Source organism: Scyliorhinus torazame, chromosome 3 (genome assembly GCF_047496885.1).
Source record: "Scyliorhinus torazame isolate Kashiwa2021f chromosome 3, sScyTor2.1, whole genome shotgun sequence".
NCBI lineage: Eukaryota > Metazoa > Chordata > Chondrichthyes > Carcharhiniformes > Scyliorhinidae > Scyliorhinus > Scyliorhinus torazame.
This window is the reverse complement of record NC_092709.1, coordinates 265,346,119-265,367,990: the sequence shown is the minus strand read 5'-3', so window position 1 is coordinate 265,367,990 and position 21,872 is coordinate 265,346,119. Positions and strand designations below refer to the sequence as shown.

The 21,872-nt window shown below is 46.9% G+C and overlaps 1 protein-coding gene across 1 annotated transcript in view; it reads left to right on the top strand.

The window, feature by feature from the left end:
- pdzd2 (PDZ domain containing 2) overlaps positions 1-21,872 on the top strand; it is an 809,599-nt gene that overhangs the window by 270,516 nt on the left and 517,211 nt on the right. The window contains 1 exon segment of the mRNA XM_072497206.1: positions 16,462-17,325. Within this exon segment, the coding sequence (XP_072353307.1) occupies positions 16,838-17,325 (488 nt within the window). The 5' untranslated portion in view covers positions 16,462-16,837.

The following is a 21,872-nucleotide window of genomic DNA, read 5'->3' as shown; positions in this document are numbered from 1 at the left end:
GATTGGCCATGATAAATGACCTCTCAGTGTCCAAAGGTTATGGGGTCACGAGAATAGGGCGGGGAGTGAGCCGAGGTAGGGTGCTCTTCTGGAGGGTTGGTGCAGAGTCGATGGGCCGAATAGCCTTCTTCTGCACTGCAGGGATTCTATGATCCCTTTGCTCCTTTAATCCATTCATACTCTTACAAAACAAGTAGTTGATGGCCTCCTTACTCTTCCTTCCAAAATGCAGCACCTCACACTTAACTATTACATGACAGGCCTGTCCTTTCCTGATTTCTCCCTCCCCTTTTACAATTTCTCATAACATTTCCATGGAGTCTTGGGATGTTTTGCTGTTTTAAAGCTGCTGCAGAAATACAAGTTATTATTGTTGTCGTTTGATTTGACACCAATAGTTTATGTTAACTATATGCTCCTCGGGGAAATCTCTGTTGTTTCCTGCAATTGAAACATAAGTTTCAAACCATTTGTTCCAGAGGAAAATTAACGATTTTAGTGAAAAATATTTATCATGAGGAACAAAATTGGAAGAATCGATGCGGGCTGCATGTGGCAAACCTTTAGTTCACCTCCAACTCTAGCCGGATACCATTAAATTTTGGTTTAATACATTTTGTTATTGTGAATGCACAGCATAAAAATGGCTTGAAAATTAAATGTTGTTTTAGTTACATTAATGAAACAGCCTCCCGCTCTCTGCTGACCAGAGTCTGAAAACCATCATAACACAAGTGAACTCTGGTAGTCAATGCTGTTGCTGGGGTAACAGAGACACAGAATAATACAGTGCAGAAGAGGCCCTTCGACCCATCAAGTCTGCACCGACACATGAAAAACACCTGACCTGCTTACCTAATCCCATTTGCCAGAACCTGGCCCACAGCATTGAATGTTAAGACATGCCAAGTACTCATCCTGGTACTTTTTAAAGGATGTGAGGCATCTTGCCTCTACCACCCACCCAGGTAGTGCATTCCAGACCGTCACCACCCTCTGGGTAAAAATGTTTTTCCTTCTATTGCCCCTAAACCTCCTGCCCCGCACCTTGGGGCTGGTTTAGCACACTCGGCTAAATAGCTGGCTTTTAAAGCAGACCAAAGCAGGTCAGCAGCACGGTTCAATTCCCGTACCAGCCTCCCCGAATAGGCGCCGAAATGTGGTGACTAGGGGCTTTTCACAGTAACTTCATTGAAGCCTACTTGTGACAATAAGCGATTTTCATTTCATTGAACCTGTATCCCCTCGTGACTGACCCTTCAACTAAGGGAAACCGCTTCTCCCTATCTACCCTGTCCATGCCCCTCATAATCTTGTACACTTTGATCAGGTCACCCTTCAGTCTTCTCTGCTCCAGCGAAAACAACCTAAGCCGATCCAATCTCTCTTCTTAACTTTAATGTTCCATCCCAGGCAACATCCTGATGAATCTCCTTCGCACCTCCTCCAGTGCAATCACATCCTTCCTATAATGTGGCAACCAGAATTGCACACAGTACTCCAGCTGTGGCCTCACCTGCATTCTATTGCAACTCAAACATGACCTCCCTGCTTTTGCAATCTATGCCTCGATTGATAAAGGCAAGTATCCCAGGTGCCTTTTTCACCACGCTATTAACCTGCGCTGTTGGCTTCAGAGATCAAATGGACAAACACGCCAAGGTCCTTTTGTTCCTCAGAATTTCCCAGTGTCATGTTGTTCATTGAATACTTCTTTGTTGAATTATTCCTACCAAAGTGTATCATCTCACACTTTTCAGGGTTAAATTCCATCTGCCACTTATCTGCCCGTTTGACCATCCCGTCTATATCTTCCTGTAACAAAAGACACACACCGTCACTGGTTTTTTTTGTAAATTTAGAGAACTCAATTCATTTTTTCCAATTAAGGGGCAATTTAGCATGGCCAATCCACCTACCCTGCACATCTTTGGGTTGTGAGGGAGAAACCAACGCAAACACGGGGAGAATGTGCAAACTCCACACGGACAGTGACCCAGAGCTGGGATCGAACCTGGGACCTCGGCTGCCACCATGCTGCCCCTACTCACCTTCACTGTTAACCACGCAACCAATCCTTGTGTCGTCCCCAAATTTACAGATCCTGCTCCCCACATAGTCATCTACGTTGTGTATATAAATGACGATAATAGATCCCTGTGGTACGCCACTGGACATTGGCTTCCAGGCACTAAAGCAGCTGTTTGTCATCGCCTTCTCTTTCCTACGACTAAGCCAATTATGAATCCACCTTATCAAATTACCCTGTAACCCATGTGCATTTGCCTTCTTTATAAGTCTCCTATATGGGACCTTGTCAAAAGCTTTGCTGGCATTGCACACATTTGCATTGTTTTAATATTATTAATTCACTGGATATGGGTGTCCAGGCACTATCGCAGGTTCCAATATGTATCACTCCAGGTCAGAGCAGGTAAGGACAGACTATTTCCTTAAAGGAGATTCATGAACCAGATGGGGATTTTACAACAATGTGGCAGTTTTGTGGTCACCATTATTGATACTAGCCTATTCCATGTTTGCTCCCATTTACTCAAATTTAAATTCCCTTGCTGTCATGGTGGGCTTTGAACTCACCGGTGAAGTGGTATTGAGCAAATTGTTGGGCCTGCAGGCTGACAAATTCCTGGCTCTGGTTCGACTTCTCCCTAAGGTGTTGAAAGAAGTGGCGAGTGCGATAGTTGAAGCGCTGGTTTTAATTTTCCAGAATTCACGAGATTCGGGGGAGGTTCCATTAGATTGTAAAATAGCAAATGTAACACCAATATTCAAACAGGGAGGGGGTCAGAAAGCAGGAAACTACAGACCAGTTAGCCTAACATCTGCCATAGGAAAATGTTCAAGATGTTATGGCAAGGCACTTAGAAAAAATCAAGGTAATCAGATTTTGTGAAAGGGAAATTGTGTTTAATCAATTGAAGGAATCACATGTGCTGTGGATAAAAGGGAACCAATGGATGTACTGTACTTAAGATTTCCAAAAGGCATTTGATAAGGTGCCACATCAGAGGTTAGTGTGGAAAATAAAAGCTCATGGTGTAGGGGTAACATATTGGCCCGGACAGAAGATTAACTAGCTAACAGGAAACAGAGTTAGCAGAAATGGGTCTTTTTCTGGTTGGCAGAATATGTCAAGTGGTGTGCCACAGGAGGCCTCAATTCTTTGCAACTTATATAAATGATTTGGATGAAGGGACTGAAGGTATGGTTGCTAAATTTGTGGATGACACAAAGGTAGGAAAGTAAATTGTGAAGAGGGTGTAAGGAGGCTACAAAGAGACATAGCAGGGACTGATTTAGCACAGTGGGCTAAACAGCTGGCTTGTAATGCAGAACAAGGCCAGCAGTGCGAGTTCAATTCCCGTACCGGCCTCCTGAACAGGCGCTGGAATGTGGCGACTAGGGGCTTTCCACTATAACTTCATTGAAGCGTCCTTGTGACAATAAGCGATTATTATTATTAGATAGGTTAAGTGAGTGGGCAAAAGTCTGGCAGATGGACTATAACGTGGACGAATGTGAAATTCTCTATTTTGTCAGGAAGAATAAAAAAGAAACTTATTATCTAAATAGTGAGAGTTTGCAGACAGCTGAGATTCAGATGGATTTGGGTGCATGAATCACAAAAGGCTAGAATGCAGGTATAGCAAGTATTTAGGAAAGCTAATAGAATGTTATTGTTTATGGCGCGGTAAATTGATTACGAAAGTAGGGAGGTTATGCTTCAGTTATACAGGCCCTTGACATGAAAATAATAAATGGTCAGCAACTAAACCTAAAATACTCTTATGCAATGTATTTTTATAAAAGCAGTGTTGTTTTCCACTGATATTTCTTACCTTGGTCTTACTGGTGTCAGCTGCCCTGTCAAAAATTTGAAATTCATAGAATCCCTATGGTGCAGAAGGAGGCCATTTGGCCCATCGAGTCAACACCGACCCTCCGAAAGAGCACCCCTCCCCAGGCCCAATCCCTGCCCCATCCCAGCAACCCAGTTGACACATCTTTGGACACTGAGGGGCAATATAGCACAGCCAATCCACCTAACCTGCACATCTTTGAAACCGGAACACCTGGAGGAAACCCACGCAGACATGGGGAGAAAGTGCAAACTCCACACAGTCATCCGAGGCCAGAATCAAACCCGGGTCCCTGGCGCTGTGAGGCAGCAGTGCTAACCACTGAAATTGACTCAGTAATTTGGGGACTTACAGCTCTTTCATTGCACCTGAAGATATTTACACGGACTTCCTTTATCTGAATAACTGTAGCGCATAATTTGAAATAGTTGCCTGTCATACATAACATTTAACAAATTATTACAGCCTGTGCTTCTTTGAACATAGCTTAGCTTCTCCCTCAAGTTTTTTGAACAAGCAGGGTATGTTTGAAATATATCTGTAACCTAAAGCTTGATGCCCAGTAACAGAGCAAATCGATGAGGTGATTTTAATAACATATGGGTTACTTATGTATATAAATAGAGAAATAGAATGCAAAAGCAAAGAGATCATGCAAGAGCTTCATAAATCATGGGCTGTGCTTCAACTAGTGTTTTGCGGACAATTCTGGACCCCCCCCACCCACCACCAGCCCCCCCCCCCACCCCCCCTCCACCCCTCCCCACCCCCCTGAAACTCCAACCAGCTATTGATCACTGCATCAAGGAAGTGACAGAAGCCCTCTTCGTGAGTGCTGACTGGTACACCAATTTCCGAATTGATGTGAACAGTTACGGTGAGAGAACTGTAGGTCTCTCTGCCATGGTTGGATTCTCCCAGCTTAAAGTCTCACAGACAGCATACATATGGCCATGAAGGCTCCCATATGACAGACGGGCCTTCATTAACCAGAAGGGATTTAATTTCCTCAAGGCCTAACTCGCCTGTGACTGCCACCAACTGATCCTGCAGGTGTGAGCTCGTTATCCTGAAAGCAGTCTCAAGAAAGTGATTGCAGATGGGATTTATAAGGCTACGGAGAGGCTTGTTGCTAGGAATTTTGAAGAACGAGTGGTACTGTGGATGCAGATGTTAGATTGAATTTGTCCAGAGCTGGAAAAGTAATCTTGAAAATTATTTAATCTGTTGATCACATATTCACGGGAGTGTAGATCAATCGACTATGAAGGCTTCATTTCTGCAGGCAGACACTTTTCAGAGAGAAATATTCCTGAAACTGCCCAAAGAAAAACTATGGGAACTAAAGAAAAGTCTGTCTCTGGCTTAAATTATGCTTCCGGGGTATGGCGTTTTTCAGTGAGATCCGTTTTTCTGAAAAGTGGTTTTGTTCAACTAAAAGCAGATCTCTCAATGTTTTATTGGCATCATAAAGGGAAATGTGCAAGATTCTTCATCATGCATGTTGATGATTTCTTCAGGGGTAGGACAGTGAAATTTGAGAGATGCAATATTTGGAACAGAATTTAAAATTGGGAACCAGGCTTTTGGGGGTTTTGAATGAGCAAAAAAAGGTCTGAAATGACTTTAAATCAACAATCCAAATGCCGATTCGGGGGGACCACAGATTTGAGCCGGGGAGGTGGGACGGAAATTTTCGGAAATGGGAGGAGAATAAAGACACTGAAAGATTTGTTTCTTAGGGGTCGGTTTGCAGGATTGAAGGAGCTGGAAGCGGAGTATGGGCTGGAGCAGGGGGAAATGTTTAGATACATGCAGGTTCGAGATTTTGCCAGAAAGGAGATACAGAACCGGTCTCCACATTGCTGAAGGAGGTGCTGACGACAGGGGGACTGGAGAAGGGGTAGTGTCAGCGGTCTACGGAGCTATTTTGGAGGAGGAGAAGGCACCACTGGAAGGGATCAAAGAAAAGTGGGAGGAAGAGTTGGGAGAGGACATGGAGGAGGGGTTCTGGTCTGAGGTGCTCCGGAGAGTGAATGCCTCCACCCCGTGCGCAAGGTTGGAGCTGATACAGCTGAAGGTAGTATACAGAGCACACCTCACCAGGGCGAGGATGAGCCGATTCTTTGAAGGAGTAGAAGATGTGCGTGAACTTTGCGGGGGGGGGGGGGGGGTCCCCGCTAATCACGTTCATACCTTTTGGTCCTGCCCAAAGCTAGAAGATTACTGGAAGAAGGTTTTTAGGGTAATTTCTAAAGTGCTGCATGTGAAACTGGAGGGCGTATTCGGGGTGTCGGACCAGCCAGGGTTGGAAACGGGTGCGGAGGCAGATGTCGTAGCCTTTGCCTCGTTGATCGCCCGAAGGCGGATCCTGATGGGTTGGAGAGCAGCCTCCCCACCCTGTGCCCTAGCGTGGTGGGGGGATCTGTTGGAATTTTTGACTCTTGAGAAGGTTAAGTTTGAACTGAGGGGAAGGATGGAGGGGTTCTACAATTCATGGGCATTATTCATTATGCACTTTCAAGAACTGGATAACATCGAACATTAGTTGGGGGGGTGGGTTGGGGGGAGGGGGGGGGGGCGGTGTGTGTTAATGGTGACTATGGGTGATTCCTAATTCCATTTTGTCAGTTTGTGTGAACATGCGAGCTAATGTTTTGGGTTTGTTGGGAGGATGGGATCGGTGTTATTGATGTGGGGATTGACATATTTGTTACTGATTATTGTTTATTATTGTTTATTGTTGATGGGTGTAACTTTGGGAGAAAATGCTAAAAAGGAGGTGGATAAAGAAATATTTTTTAAAAATCAACAATCCTATTGCGAGAGTGTGATTCTCACCCTGGTTAATCACACTCAGTCACCACAGAACGATTTAATAGAACCCGCCGGGGTGGACTAGGTGTTGGGTGGACCCACATAATCTTGCCAATGGGAAAACTTACTGCCATTACATCAGTGATAGAAATAGGCTGACACGGGAACCTGTTTGCTGGCTAATTAGGCATATTAATGAGTCGTTTAAAGACCATCAACCTTGAGCCAACCAGGAATGTCTTGGTGACTCTGGGATTTTCCTTAAATTGCACAGTTTTCCTATAACAGCTGAAGGTCTTAGAAAACTGTCAGGTTTGCCAGTGGCCTCCCGTAATGCCAAAGGCACTTACTACCCAATTGAGGGACCTGGCATCAGGGTGAGGGGTGTCTGCTGAGAGCCAACCACTGCCTTGCATCTGACCCTTGCGCCCCCATGTGCCCCCCCCCCCCCTTGCTGGCCTCTGACTGGGCTGGTAACTCTTGGACAATGGGATTTATCATGGAATCATAGAATTTATAGTGCAGAAGGAGGCCATTCGGCCCATTGAGTCTGTACCGGCCCTTACAAAGAGCACCTGACTGAAGCCCACGCATGTACCCTATCCCCGTAACCCAGTAACCCCCCCACTTAATATTTGTGCCATCAGTTCCTAAATCCCAGGGAAGGTTCAACGGTAGTCACGTAATTGGGTTGGGCATCCCCCAATGCGCGGTCTCCCACCAAATCTCTATCCTGTGGGTGGGACTTGCACCTCGAACATTAAATCCAACCTGATGTTTGACAAGATTCCCCAGCCTCCCAGCCACCTGTTTCTCGGTGGCCCGCTGTTTGCTGGTGGTGGGAATCTCTGCTCCTGTCAATGGGAATTCCCATTGAAGCCACGCCACGCCACTGTGAAACCCGCAGGAGGGGCTGCACTGCCAACGGGACGAGAGAATCCTGCTGGCGTGAACGGCCGGAGAATTCTGGAAGGCTGTAACCTGTAATCACCCCCCTCGGGATTTTCTGGGTGACCCCCCCCCCCCGCCCCACCCATGCCACTGCTCCCCGAGACCCGCTAAATTAGGAGACCACCACAGACTCCCGAGAGGCCTCCTAAATAAATAGACCCACCACAGGACACCCTAAATAAAGAGTCCCCTGTCTGGAAGCCCCCCAGAAGAGAGACCCTGTCTGGAAGGTAGAGAGCAGCCCAGACAGAGGCAGTGAAAACAAATACTGTTGTAACACTCACCTGGACATACACTTGCTGGCTCAGACAGAGAAAGCACCACGTCTCAATCCCTGAAAAGAGAAAACCAGTCAGCTGTGTTTAAACCCCCTCAGATCTTTGATTTGCAAGCCATTCATTCATTCATTTTTCTTTGATATTGATTTTACTATTTGCGATTGACAGCTTCCACACACCCCCTTCATCACCGTCTGATTTTCTGAGGTTCAGATGAGTTTATTGATGCCACAAATCGTCTCCGGATTGCCCAGCCATCTGGAGAACTTTTCTGATGATCTTTGGGTTCTTGAAGAATGTTGAAAACATATACTCATCTGCCAACTATGAGCAAGCCCAATCCTTTGTTCAGGGCTATTATGGGCCATGGACATAAATGAACAACAAGAATGAGCTGAAAACTGAGGCCTGAGGCTTCCCCCACCACCACCATTGGGAGAAACCAGGGGCGAAATTCTCCCCCAACGGCGGGATGTCCACCGACTGGCGCCAAAGACGGCGCCAATCAGACGGGCATCGCGCCGGCCCAAAGGTGCGGAATGCTCCGCATCTTTGGCGGCCTAGCCCCAACATTGAGGGGCTAGGCCGACGCCGGAGGGATTTCCGCCCCGCCAGCTGGCGGAAATGGCGTTTGTTTCCCCGCCAGCTGGCGCGGAAATGTGGCGCATGCGCGGGAGCGTCAGCGGCCGCTGTCAGTTTCCCGCGCATGCGCAGTGGGGAGAGTCACTTCCGCCTCCGCCATGGTGGAGGCCGTAGCGGAGGCGGAAGGGAAAGAGTGCCCCCATGGCACAGGCCCGCCCGCGGATCGGTGGGCCCCGATCGCGGGCCAGGCCACCGTGGGGGCACCCCCCGGGGTCAGATCGCCCCGCGCCCCCCCCAGGACCCCGGAGCCCGCCCACGCCGCCTGGTCCCGCCGGTAAATACCAGGTTTGATTTACGTCGGCGGGACCAGGCAATTTCTGGGCGGGACTTCGGCCCATCCGGGCCGGAGAATCCAGCGGGGGGTTCCGCCAACCGCCGCGGCCCGATTCTCGCCCCCCGCCCAATCTCCGTACCGGAGACTTCGTCGGGGGCGGGGGCGGGATTCACGGCGGCCAACGGCCATTCTCCGACCCGGCGGGGGGTCGGAGAATGACGCCCCTGATTTGGATTGCTGTGCCAATTCTGACATCTATTATGCTCTGTGCCAGGGAAGTCTATATCCATTGAATCAGCTCACTGGGAATGTCAAGCTGGGAGATGACCTAATTAAAACCAAACCTAGTCAAAAGCCAAAAGGATCAATGCCAATGTGTTCTATTTCTTGTTAAAGGTGCAGGGGGGGGGGGTGCACTAATTAACACAGCAAGTTATCACTGGTACTTTTTCCTCTTGTAGGATTTTATGAGAAAGGAGCAGTGCTCCGAAAGCTAGTGATTTGAAACAAACCTGTTGGACTTTAAGCTGGTGTTGAAAGACTTCTTACCAGGATTTTCTTGGTGTGAGTTAGGAGCATGGGACTAGGGACTTTTGAGCCTGATGTGTATTTCAATAAGGCAATATAAAGGGTTAACAGATGGGGTATACTAATGTATGATGTAGATGATGATGTTCCACTGACACCAGTCAGTCATGTGCTAGACTCTCAGGAGAAGTTGGAATCATGCCTAGGAGCCATGTGTCTAATCAATAACCTGTTTAGATGTAGTACCAAGAGTTAAGTGGATATGCCCATGGTCTAAGAACCAAGTCCTACACTTTGAGTCCAAGATAGAAGAATACATCTCAGAACAAATAAGATCTGGTTGCGATCTCAACACCACTTTCCTGTCATCCCCCCCATAACCCTTGACTCGCTTGTCTATCAAAAATCCATCTAACCATGACTTGAAAGATTCAGTGACGCAGCCTCCACCACTTTCTAGGGAAGAGAATTCCACAGACTAACAACCCTCTAAGAGAAAATGTTTCTCCTCATCTCCATCTTAAATGGTAGATCTCATTTTCTTAAACTGTGACGTCTAGTTCTAAATCCTCACACAAAGAACAAAGAAAAGCACAGCACAGGTACAGGTCCTTCAGTCCTCCAAGCCTGCACCGACCATGCTGCCTGTCTAAACTAAAATCTTCTACACTTCCGGGGTCCGTATCCCTCTATTCCCATCCTATTCATGTATTTGTCAAGACGCCCCTTAAATGTCACTATCGTCCCTGCTCCCACCACCTCCTCCGGCAGCGAGTTCCAGGCACCCACTACCTTTGTGTAAACAAGTGGAAACATCCTCCCATATCTACCCTATCAAACCCCCTCTGCATATTATATGTTTCAATGATATCACTTCTTACTCTGCTAAACTCCAGTGGGTATAGGCCCAACCTGTTCAATCTTCCTTCATAAGACAATTCCCCGATTCCAGGAATGAATCGAGCGAACCTCCTCTGAACTATTTCTAATGCAGTTATGGCATTTTTCAAATAATGGGACCAAAACTGTGCACAATATTCCTGATGTGGGGCGTCAGTCTCCGACCACCCGCCGGGTCGGAGAATCGCCGGGGGCTGGCGTGAATCCCGCACCCGCCGGTTGCCGAAGTCTCCGGCACCCGAGATTCGACGGGGGCGGGAATCGCGCCGTGCCGGTTGGCGGGCCCCCCCGCTCGATTCTCCGGCCCGGATAGGCCGAAGTCCCGCCGATAAATTGCCTGTCCCGCCGGCGTGGATTAAACTACCTTTTGAACGGCGGGACAAGGCGGCGTGGGCGGGCTCCGGGGTCCTGGGGGGGGCGCGGGGCGATCTGGCCCCGGGGGGTGCCCCCACGGTGGCCTGGCCCGCGATCGGGGCCCACCGATCCGCGGGCGGGCCTGTGCCATGGGGGCACTCTTTCCCTTCCGCCTCCGCCACGGTCTCCACTATGGATGAGGCGGAAGAGACTCCCTCCACTGCGCATGCGTGGGAAACTGTCAGCGGCCGCTGACGCTCCCGCGCATGCGCCGCCCGGTGATGTCATTTCCGCGCCAGCTGGCGGGGCACCAAAGGCCGTTTTCGCCAGCTGGCGGGGCGGAAATTCCTCCGGCGCCGGCCTAGCCCCTCAATGTTGGGGTTCGGCCCCCAAAGATGCACCTTTGGGGCGGCGCGATGCCCGTCTTATTGGTGCCATTTTGGGCGCCAGTCGGCGGACATCGCGCTGTTTCGGGAGAATTTCGCCCGTGGTCTCAGCAAGGCTCTGCACATCTGCAGTAAAACTTCCCACTTTTTATATTCCACTCCCCTTGCAGAAAATGGCAACTTTCCATTTGCCTTCCTGATCACTTGTTTACAAATGTTTTGTGAGTCATGCACCAGGACACCCAAATCCCGCTGCACCACCGACTTCTGCAATCTCTCTCCATTTACATAGTACGCTGCTTTTCTATTTTTCCTGCCAAAGTGGCCATTTCCCACATTTACTCCATCAAAATATCATTGAAGAAGTCAGTGTATTTGGAGTAATCCTGAATCATAGAATCCCTACAGTGCCGAAAGAGGCCATTCGGCCCATTGAGTCTGCACCGACCCTCTGAAAGAGCGCCCTACCGAGGCCCAATCCCCCACTCTATCCCCGTAATCCCACCTAGGGGCAATTTAACATGCCCAATCCACCTAACCTGCACATTTTGGGACCGTGGGAGGAAACCAGACCACCCGGAGGAAACCCACGCAGACACGGGGAGAACATGCAAACTCCACACAGATTGTCACCCAAGGTCGGAATTGAACCGGGTCTCTGGTGCTGTGAGGCAGCAGTTCTAGCCACCATGCCGCCCATCAGTGTTCTTGGGTGATGGTGGTGATGATACCTGATGACTCTTTTCCAAAGTCTTCTAAGGTAGTTAAGCAGGCAAACTGGCCAGTAATTGCTGGAATGGGTAGAGGCTTTACACCTTGTGAATCTTTGTGACCACAGCTCATTTGCAGCGTAAGGCCATAAGACCATAATAGGAGCAGAATTAGGCCACTCGGCCCATCGAGTCTGCTCCGCCATTCAATCATGGCTGATACTTTTCTCATCCCCAATCTCCTGCCTTCAACCCATAACCCCTGATCCCCGTATTAATCAAACACTTGGAAAGTATCCAAGAATGAAAACCTTTGCAGAGAACTCAGCAGCCATGGCCATTATTTTGTAAGCTGCGTTGCAGTCCTTTTTGGGTCATTCTCTCTCATGTTCCTTAGTCTGAATGGAGTTCAGCAGTAGCAATTGGCTGTAGAAAGGGAGTTACCTTAATTTTTGATGTACCATCCAAGACTGAGATTATGGTTTGGAACACGTCTGTTTATGGGTATATGGAATGATCTACTTCCTTTCCCAGCTATTACCAAAATTATTTCCTATATTCCTTTCGATTTGAGCTGATGTGATTCATGAGTTCAGAGATGATTGTTGAAGCAAAAACAGAAAATGATGTTATAGAAAGACCTGGTCACAGACTTTAAACATTGGGCATGATCTATTGGCTGGCCGATGCCGGTGGATCCCTCTTCCAGGACCTACCTGGCTCGCCAAAACAAAATCTAACGTTGTAATCAGATGTTGTAATCTGAGCCCCGCTCATTGGGGACAGTATCAGTATTTGGCAAATCTGCATATTAGGCAGCTAGTCTCACTCTGATATGCCCTCACCTTTTTTACTGAGGCCCTGGACTCTAACCCCTTTGCCTTGGAGACCTCAGGCGGGTGCCGTACAGCGCTGGCCCCCACAAATGTGGACCAAACGGAACAGCATTTGAAGGGGTCTCCCAGGAGATTGGAGGCTCCCGGGTAGTTGGGTGGCATCTTGGCCCTGATGGTGCCAGCTGGCAGGGGCACTGCCAGGCTGGCATTTTTGCTGTGCTGCGGATCGGACCCAGTGGTGCCCTACCTATGTGAGGCGGGGTGCGGGGGTGGGTGCCCGATGACGCCCTTATAGGTGAGTTGAGGCTTTGGGTGGGGTCCAGGGGTCGTGTTGGAATCGAGCGATTGGGATGCCATCCTGCACTGAGGAGTTTCGGCGAGCAGAGCTCCTCCGTGCAGGAGTGTGGCCTCGGTGGGGCGTTTCCCGACCTGGGGGCCGGTTTAACTCACTTGGCCAGAGAGCTGGTTTGTGGTGCAGAACAAAGGGCAAAATTCTCTGGTATCGGCACGATGTCCACCGACCGGCGCCAAAAACGGCGCTAATCAGTCCGGCATCGCGCCGCCCCAAAGGTGCGGAATCCTCCGCATCTTGGGGGGCCGAGCCCTAACCTTGAGGGGCTCGGCCGGCACCGGACTGACTTCCGCCCCGCCAGCTGGCGGAAAAGTCCTTTGGTGCCCCGTCAGCTGGCGCGGAAATGACATTTCCGGGCGGCACATGCGTGGGAGCGTTAGCGGCCACTCGCGGCATCCCCGCGCTTGCGCTGTGGAGGGAGTCTCTTCCGCCTCCGCCATGGTGGAGACCGTGGCGAAGGCAGTAGGAAAAGAGTGCCCCCACGGCACAGGCCCACCCGCGGATCGGTGGGCCCCGATCACGGGCCATGCCACCGTGTGGGCACGCCCCGGGGCCAGATCGCCCCGTGCTCCCCCCAGGACCCCGGAGCCCGCCCGCGCCGCCTTGTCCCGTCGGTAAGGTAGGTGGTTTAATCCACGCCGGTGGGACAGGCATTCTAGCAGCGGGACTTCGGCCCATCCGGGCCGGAGAATCGCGGGGGGAGGCCCGCCAACCGGCGCGGCGCGATTCCCGCCTCCGCCGAATCTCCGGTGCCAGAGAATTCGGCAACCGACGGGGGCGGGGTTCACGCCAGCCCCAGGCGATTCTCCGACCCGGCGGGGGCTCAGAGAATCTCGCCCAAGGTCATTGGTGCGGGTTCAATTCCCGTACTGTTTATGGTGATTCAGGAAGGCCCCGCCTTCTCGATCTTGCCCCTCGCCTGAGGTGTGGTGATTCTCAGGTTAAATCAACACCAGTTAGCTCTCCAACTCAAAGGGGAAAGCAGCCTATGGACATCTGGGACTATGGTGATTTTACCTTTACCTTATCTGCATCACAAACCAGCTGTCCAGCCACCTGAGCTAAAATGGCCCCCAGTAATAATACTCATATCACAACTCCCACTGCTCTGAAGAGAATGATGGGTATTGCTAAGTTCCAAGTTACTAATGTCAATGTGAAGTCCAGAGTGACCAAGCGAACAATGCTATTCTTAAAGATTTAGTTAAGTTTTATTAGAACAGTTTGTTAGTTTTATTAGAACAAATAGAGAGGTTAGAGCGTGAATGGGAGGGGGAGTTAAAGTGACAAATCATGGTGGTACTGTGGACAGAACAGAAACGCTCAGGAAAGCAGCTGATTTTCGATTGCCTGTATTATCAGGAGTCCGATGCCAATACTGGTTCACCCAGGTAGATCCATGGAGATGGACAGGAGCGAACGGCAAAACGGCTGGCAAACCATCCTGCCGCTTATAAATACGATGTCAGTTCCCGCACACTGGTAGACTGGAAGCTTTACTGAAAAGAGTATAAAATAGGTCTTGTGCATTCTAGTAGGGTGAAGGAGAAGTTGGGTTAAACTAACGGAAACACCAGCTGCGATTTTATGAAGTCGGGTTGAGTGCCTCTTTTATTTAAAACACCTGCACCAGATAGCCTGAAGACAGCACAATAAAAAACAGTGCAATGTGGTCATTTATGGTGATAAAATGTATCACAATTAGATAGCATCGAAAAGCAGCATAAGAAAGTATAAAAATTATTACCAGCTTGTTGAGCAGCAGAAATTCCTGAATGCAGAAATTCCCTTCATTTGATGTTGGAGGTTAGGAATTTATTTGTTTTCCCCCATATAAAGCGATGGTATTCTTTTCATGGTGAACGGAATGAAAAGGAGCTTGGAAATTAAATCCACTGAATTTCCTCGATGGCAATTAAAATGGAAGCTACGGGATACTGATCCAGTTATTAGTCTTCACTTTGCATCCTGTTTGCATTAGGGGTCATTCTTCACTAATGAAGCAGTCCATATCTTTCCTGTAACATGCTGCACACATTTCCATGCTTCAGGGCTGCTGAAGATTCACATAAATAATGAGCTAATTTAGTCGGCTGGGTGTCAGACAGTCTGGAGTTCCCTCTTTGTATACTCTGCTGTTAGCCTTTACTTAAAATTCATTACTCTTCCTTTCAGAAACACGGGTTCCTGTGCTCGTGGGGAAAAATTGCTTACATTTTGACATGCAGGTGAACAATCCATTCCACTCTCCCACCAACTCCAGGTCACAGGTCTACAGAGATGCCAACTTGCTGCATTGAACAGTGACCTACTTGTCTTTTTCAGACAAATTTCCCTGACCAGATCCCCTCACGAGGCACTTGCCTTTTGTATTCTTGAATTGGTTTCTATAAATTGAACACTCTGCCTTTCCTTCTGAGTTGGTGTATATGCCTTCCCCAAATATCCTGATGGACATTGGCTATGTGTGCATGAAGATTCACAGGGGCAGTCATGCCCTGTTATCTATGGTATAACATATTAGTCCATCGACTTATTTGACTGTCAACAGGATAGTTCTTTTTCAAAATTAATTTATGGCTGATGTTCTGTTGGAGACCGGATTTTAGAAATCATGCCTCTCCAGTGTAGGGTGTTTTGAAGGCCACACAAAGAGGAAATTATATTGTAACTCATTGACTTCATTTTGCCAGTCGAATTTTCCTGAGGCTTTATTGTCACTCCACCATAACCAACACTGAAAATAGTTTGAAGTTATTTATCATAGCTCCACCCCAGTTTGAATTAACAGTGTTCAATGCCTTTTTCCTGCATTCAAGCCACTTTCCAGCTGCTACGTAAAAATCATGGGATAAGTGACTGGCAGTGGCACGATGTTAACATTATAATGCAGTCGCTGAATCAGAGGTTTACTTTTAAATGGCGCAGTTTTGACCTTCGAAAGATTTATACAACATTGTTCACGACTTTAGGATGTCCCAAAGTGATTAACAGCCAATGAAATGCTTCTACGATGTATCTCTGTTGTAATGTAAGAAACGAAGCAGCCAGTTTGCACACAACAAACTTTCACAGCACCATGACCAGATTTTGTGTTGTTATCTCGTTGGTAGAGGGATAAATATTGACCAAGCCACTGGCAAGAACTCCCCTGCTCTTCATCAAATAGTGCCAGAGGATCTATTTAGTTTGAGAGAGCAGTCAGGGCATCAGTTTATTATCATATTGAACAAAGCAACAAGAACAGCGCAGCCTCAATGCTACTCTGGAGCGTTAGCCTAGATTTTGTGCTCAGGTTTCTGGAGTGGGATTTGAACCCATAACCTTGTGATCCCTATGTGAGATTACCTAGGTGAGCTGCTTTTGAAAGTAGATATTACATCAGCCATCCTTCAGTTCGAGAACTCTTAACTGCACAGAGAAAAAAGGTTGACAAAATTAATAAAGTGAAGGGATTGATGACATTGCCAAAATAATTCTTAAACTGTTTTCTTGAATTATTTTTACTGTTCTGAAATGTTCCCCTAACTGTGCTTCTCTTTCTTTTTAAAGAAGAAGACCTTGACAGAATTAAGGATGACCAGCCTTTTCCTTCTGTGGTGTTCCAAATCATACCCTGCACGGCGTCAGTGAATGTATTGTATCAGTCCAGGTTTCAGAGCTACCTCTCCCTGTACATGTTCTCTGGCAGAACAATACATTTGTTTTGTTGTCCAACTTTTTTTTTTTGACCAGCATCATAAAAGAACACATTGATAAAGATTCCTTGCTTATCCTTGATGGCATTTCAGGCATGATCTGTTAAGTTGAAGTGAGAAGAGCCTGGTGGCCTTCTACAATTATCTGAAGATTTGTGATCCGTGTTATCAGCAACATGTTTTCCACTGCCTGTGATTTTAGATAATGTGGAAACGCTGGGGGACCCACAATGCCAATAACTGCAGAAAGTGCTAAGCTCTACCTCCCTCTCCTAGAACGCTGGCTCCATATTGGGCTGAGGGAAGAACAGCAAACTCCAGGACTTCGGTTGTGCCATTCAGCCATTCAGATGCTTTGTGAATACATACACTTGAATTTTGGAGTGGGAGAAAGTCCTGCGCAACATGAGCAAAAGGAAAGAGAAGATTTTGAAATTTGTACCGCTTACTTGTCCAGAGCAGAAGGAGACAAAGAAAACCTTGGAGTACGTTTTGGGAATGTTCCAATATATTGGGATTCTCCAGGTGACCAAGAGAGTAGGAAAACCAGAATGAAAAAGAGGAGTAGCAAATGCCCTATGTTGGATGTTGGATATATTTGGGTGACTGAAGTCAAGAAGCACAGTCCTGCTGCAAAGTGTGAGAAGATTAAAATCCGAGATGAAGTGTTGCTGTTGAATGGACAGTTGATGGTTGGTGTTGATGTTGGCGGTGCCAGGTAAGCACTGAGTATCCTGGAAATATGGATTATTGCTGAAAAGAAAAGATATGTTGAAGCTTTTTGCCTTATTCTTATCAGGACTCCACACGAATACCAGTGTAAGAGAAAACCAGCAATTTATACTGCATGAGAAGAACGCGCTGATTAGTTGGCAAGTGGGCTCTGATTGGTAGAGGTGTTGCCATGGAGTATGCGCTAGTTGATGGTGACTAGCAGATAACTGTCAAGCATTGCTTGAAATATAAACCAGGCAGTTTGACCCTGATTGGTCAAGGCACTGCTGTCACTTATTTTGTTTAGCTGTAATAGAGCAATCTGTGCATATGCACTTCCTGTCTGCAAAGAACAGGGCCCCAGAAGGAACCACACTGCAAGCTCGACTGACTATTTTAAATTGGTTGTCAGTATCATTCTTAGCACACTGATGACTATTTAGCAAATGTTGTCTAATCACAGAATCACATCCAATGTTGGACACCTAGTTTTGAGTTTTGCAACCATGGGCTGGTTGTGTACAGTCTGTACCTTGCCCATTACGAACAGCGAAGTTGTCCTGATAAGTACAATATAAAAAGCTTCAATGTGTCTCTTTATTCAGCAGTACTCTGTACTACCAAACAACTAAATATGGATTAGGAGGTCTTTGAACTATATCTGCCCATTCAAATATAAATGGTCGAGAGTAGGCTGATTTAATATGCCTTTAAGTCTTTATAAACATACAGAATATAAAAAGAAAAGACCAACAATGAAGAGAAATTCATGTAAGTAATTTTCTTAACTGTATATGAAATGAAATTAAATGAAAATCGCTTATTGTACAAGTAGGCTTCAAATGAAGTTACTGCGAAAAGCCCCTAGTCGCCACATTCCGGCACCTGTTTGGGGAGGCTGGTACCGGAATTGAACTGTGCTGCTGGCCTGCCTTGGTCTGCTTTAAAAGCCAGCTATTTAGCCCTGTGCTAAACCAGCCCCTATCGTTAGGTATCCTACAATTTTAGTATCAACTGAATCTCAGAATATTATATACCGAACATTTTCGAAGGATAGCAATTCACATGTTGTCTATGGCGTACAATTTGAGTCTTAGGTGTTGGTGCAGAGTGATTCTCACATTTCTGGTGTATGTGTGAGACTGGGGTGTCGATTATGGAGAAAGGAACATGTGTGAAAACATTATTTTGCACCTAGTTAGAAAAGGAGTCAAAAATATCTTTCCATCTCTAATTTGCTCTGTTTGTTTAAAGCTAAATCTCCTACACTTTGGATTTCAGTCATTTGTCTTTAAGACTTCTGTGGTGTGTTTAAAAGTTGTGTTTCTAATAATTGTTTTGTGCTTCTCAATAACATACATATTAATTAAAAGTACATTATTTATTATTATACTAATATTTTACCAGATACACAAACTAATAAAAGTCCCATGTTGAATATTATTGTGGAGAGATGAAGAAAATTCAAATGGTTCTAATGTGCAGCTTGGCACCACATGGAGTAATTTGATGTAAATGACAGAGATGTATTAAGCAGAAGCGGGATAAACACTTGGGTGAAAAAGAGAATAGAAAGATATGTTCATTGGGTTAGATGAAGCAAGCTGAGATGCTGCTCGATATTGTGACATTCATGAAACCCCAACTTAAAGAGAGCTCACTCTTCCCCAGGCCAGAGGAAGTTTTAGATTCTTTTTAATATTCATCTTCCACGCAGGACAAGAGTGTTATTAAAAGGAATGCTGCAATTATTTAACAATTTCCTTTGAATGAGTACGTTTTAAACTTAAATTGTTTGTTGAGACAAGTGTAACACAACCTTGATATAGTGATAGCTGTACAAAGCTTCTTTCTGAAGAATAATAATTCAGTCTATGCTCAAGAACTCAGCCCAGGGCATATTATAAATTGCTGTCCCTAGGATATTAAACGGAAAGGTGTCCATTTTGCTATTGTATGGCATTGTAGAAAAACTCTCTTCATCATTTTTCTAATGTCTGCACCTGACATACTTGAAATGTCAGAGCTTCAAGGCTATGGGCCAAGTGCTGGAAAATGGGATGAGAGTAAATAGGTGCTCGTTGGCCGGCGCTGACACGATAGGCCGAAGGGCCTCTTTCCGTACTGCAAAAACTCTATGACTCTCAATGACTGGGCAAAGTAAAGAAAACTTCATGCAAGTGAATATCAGAGGGCTGTGCACACAGATTTTTCCCAGTAGGTGTCCTCCTATTTCTCATCTACATGCTGCCTCTTGGCAACATCATTTGAACACACAGGGTGGATTTTTGTTGGAATGAAGGCAGAGAGGATTTAAAAATGGGGGACAAGACATGATTCCGACATTCCCGCACCCTTGAGGGGACATAGATAAGCTGCAGCGCTGGGCTGAGAGGTGGCAAATGGAGTTTAATGCAGAAAAGTGTGAGGTGATTCATTTTGGAAGGAATAACAGGAAGACAGAGTACTGGGCTAATGGTAAGATTCTTGGCAGTGTGGATGAGCAGAGAGATCTCGGTGTCCATGTACATAGACCCCTGAAAGTTGCCACTCAGGTTGAGAGGGTTGTTAAGAAGGTGTACGGTGTGTTAGCTTTTATTGGTAGAGGGATTGAGTTTCGGAGCCATGAGGTCATGTTGCAGCTATACAAAACTCTAGTGCGGCCGCATTTGGAGTATTCCGTGCAATTCTGGTCGCCGCATTATAGGAAGGATGTGGAAGCATTGGAAAGGGTGCAGGGGAGATTTACCAGAATGTTGCCTGGTATGGAGGGAAGATCTTATGAGGAAAGGCTGAGGGACTTCAGGCTGTTTTCGTTAGAGAGAAGAAGGTTAAGAGGTGACTTAATTGAGGCATACAAGATGATCGGAGGATTGGATAGGGTGGACAGTGAGAGCCTTTTTCCTCGGATGGTGATGTCTAGCACGAGGGGACATAGCTTTAAATTGAGGGGTGATAGATATAGGACAGATGTCAGAGGTAGGTTCTTTACTCAGAGAGTAGTAAGGGTGTGGAAGGTCCTGCCTGCAACAGTAGTGGATTCGCCAACACTAAGGGCATTCAAATGGTCATTGGATAGACATATGGACGATAAGGGAATAGTGTAGATGGGCTTTAGAGTGGTTTCACAGGTCTGCGCAACATCGAGGACCAAAGGGCCTGTACTGCGCTGTAATGTTCTATGTTCTATGTTTCCCATTATGTGGAATTTTTATGGCCGCAGGGTAAGAGTGTGGGTTGCGTGCCCATGTGCAGCAATCAGACCTCCGCCTAATCCATTGCTCGATTGGGCATTTTAGACCCCCCACTCTTTCTATGGAGCCCAGCCCGATTTGTTAGATTGTGTCACAGCAACCTAGAGGAAGAGCGAAGCATTGGGGAAGCCTCGCTTGGAGTAGGAAGACTTCTGATAGGTAAGTTCAAAAGGTGTTGTCAACATCACATGCCATAGTGTATGGTAAACTAAATATCGGGCTTTATGCTTAAAAGGTAACTGACCAGCAGTGTGGAAGTGGTCAGATGCATTGAGTATATTATCATAAATAAAGTGTGCTTCTGCATTCAACAGATTTGAAATTAAGGTTGGATTCTATACTTGCTCGTTGGCGGACTGCATACTACCTAAACATCTGCCATTCCCCCCACCACAATTGTACTGATGGTGGGTCGGCATTGGACAGCCCACCTGCTAATGAGGCCCTTAAGTGGGCAATTACATTACAGCAGCCTATACCATATGATCAGGCCGGTAGAGTTCTCTATTGAGGTTGATGGTAGGTGGGGGGAGTCTCTCCTTAATGGGTCACCTGCGCCTACTGGACAGTGTCCTCTCCCACCCAAGGTTTTACCCCACCCCCTTCACCCTCCTCCTTAGGGCCTGCCAGGTAGACACCCTCAAACACTCACCCAAACTTTGGATCCAGCTGCTCTCTTGCGGTCTGGCTTTCTGTTAACGAAGGGCAGAAATCCTGCCTCTAGCCAACTGTCTTTAAATCGCTCCATGGCCCTCCCCTCCCTGTCTCTATAATCTCCTCCCAGCTGTACCACATCCTGCTGAGATATCTGCGTTCCTCTAACTCCGGACTTCAGAACATCCTAATTTGTAATTGCTTTACATTAGCTGCCCTGGCTCCAAGCATTGGAATTCCCTCCCATAAGCCTCTCTGACTCACTTCCTCCCTTTAAGACACTCCTTAAAGGCTACTTCCTTGACCAAATCTGGTTTAATATCTCCATATGTGGCTCAGCGTCAAAACCTTTGTTATTATGTCCCTGTGAAACACCTCAGATGTTTTATTATATGAAGTATGCCAATTATATACAAGTTGTTGTTGTAGTGTGAGACTACAACACAAGCGGAAACATCTTCTCCACGTCCCTTATCCAGGCTTCGCAGTATCCTGTAAGTTTTAAGATCATCCTTTTAAACTCCAATGAGTACAGACCCAGAGTCCTCAAACGTTCCTCGTACAACAAGCTCTTCATTCCAGGGATCTTTCTTGTGGACCTTCTCTGGACCCTTTCCAAGGCCAGCACATCCTTACTTCGATA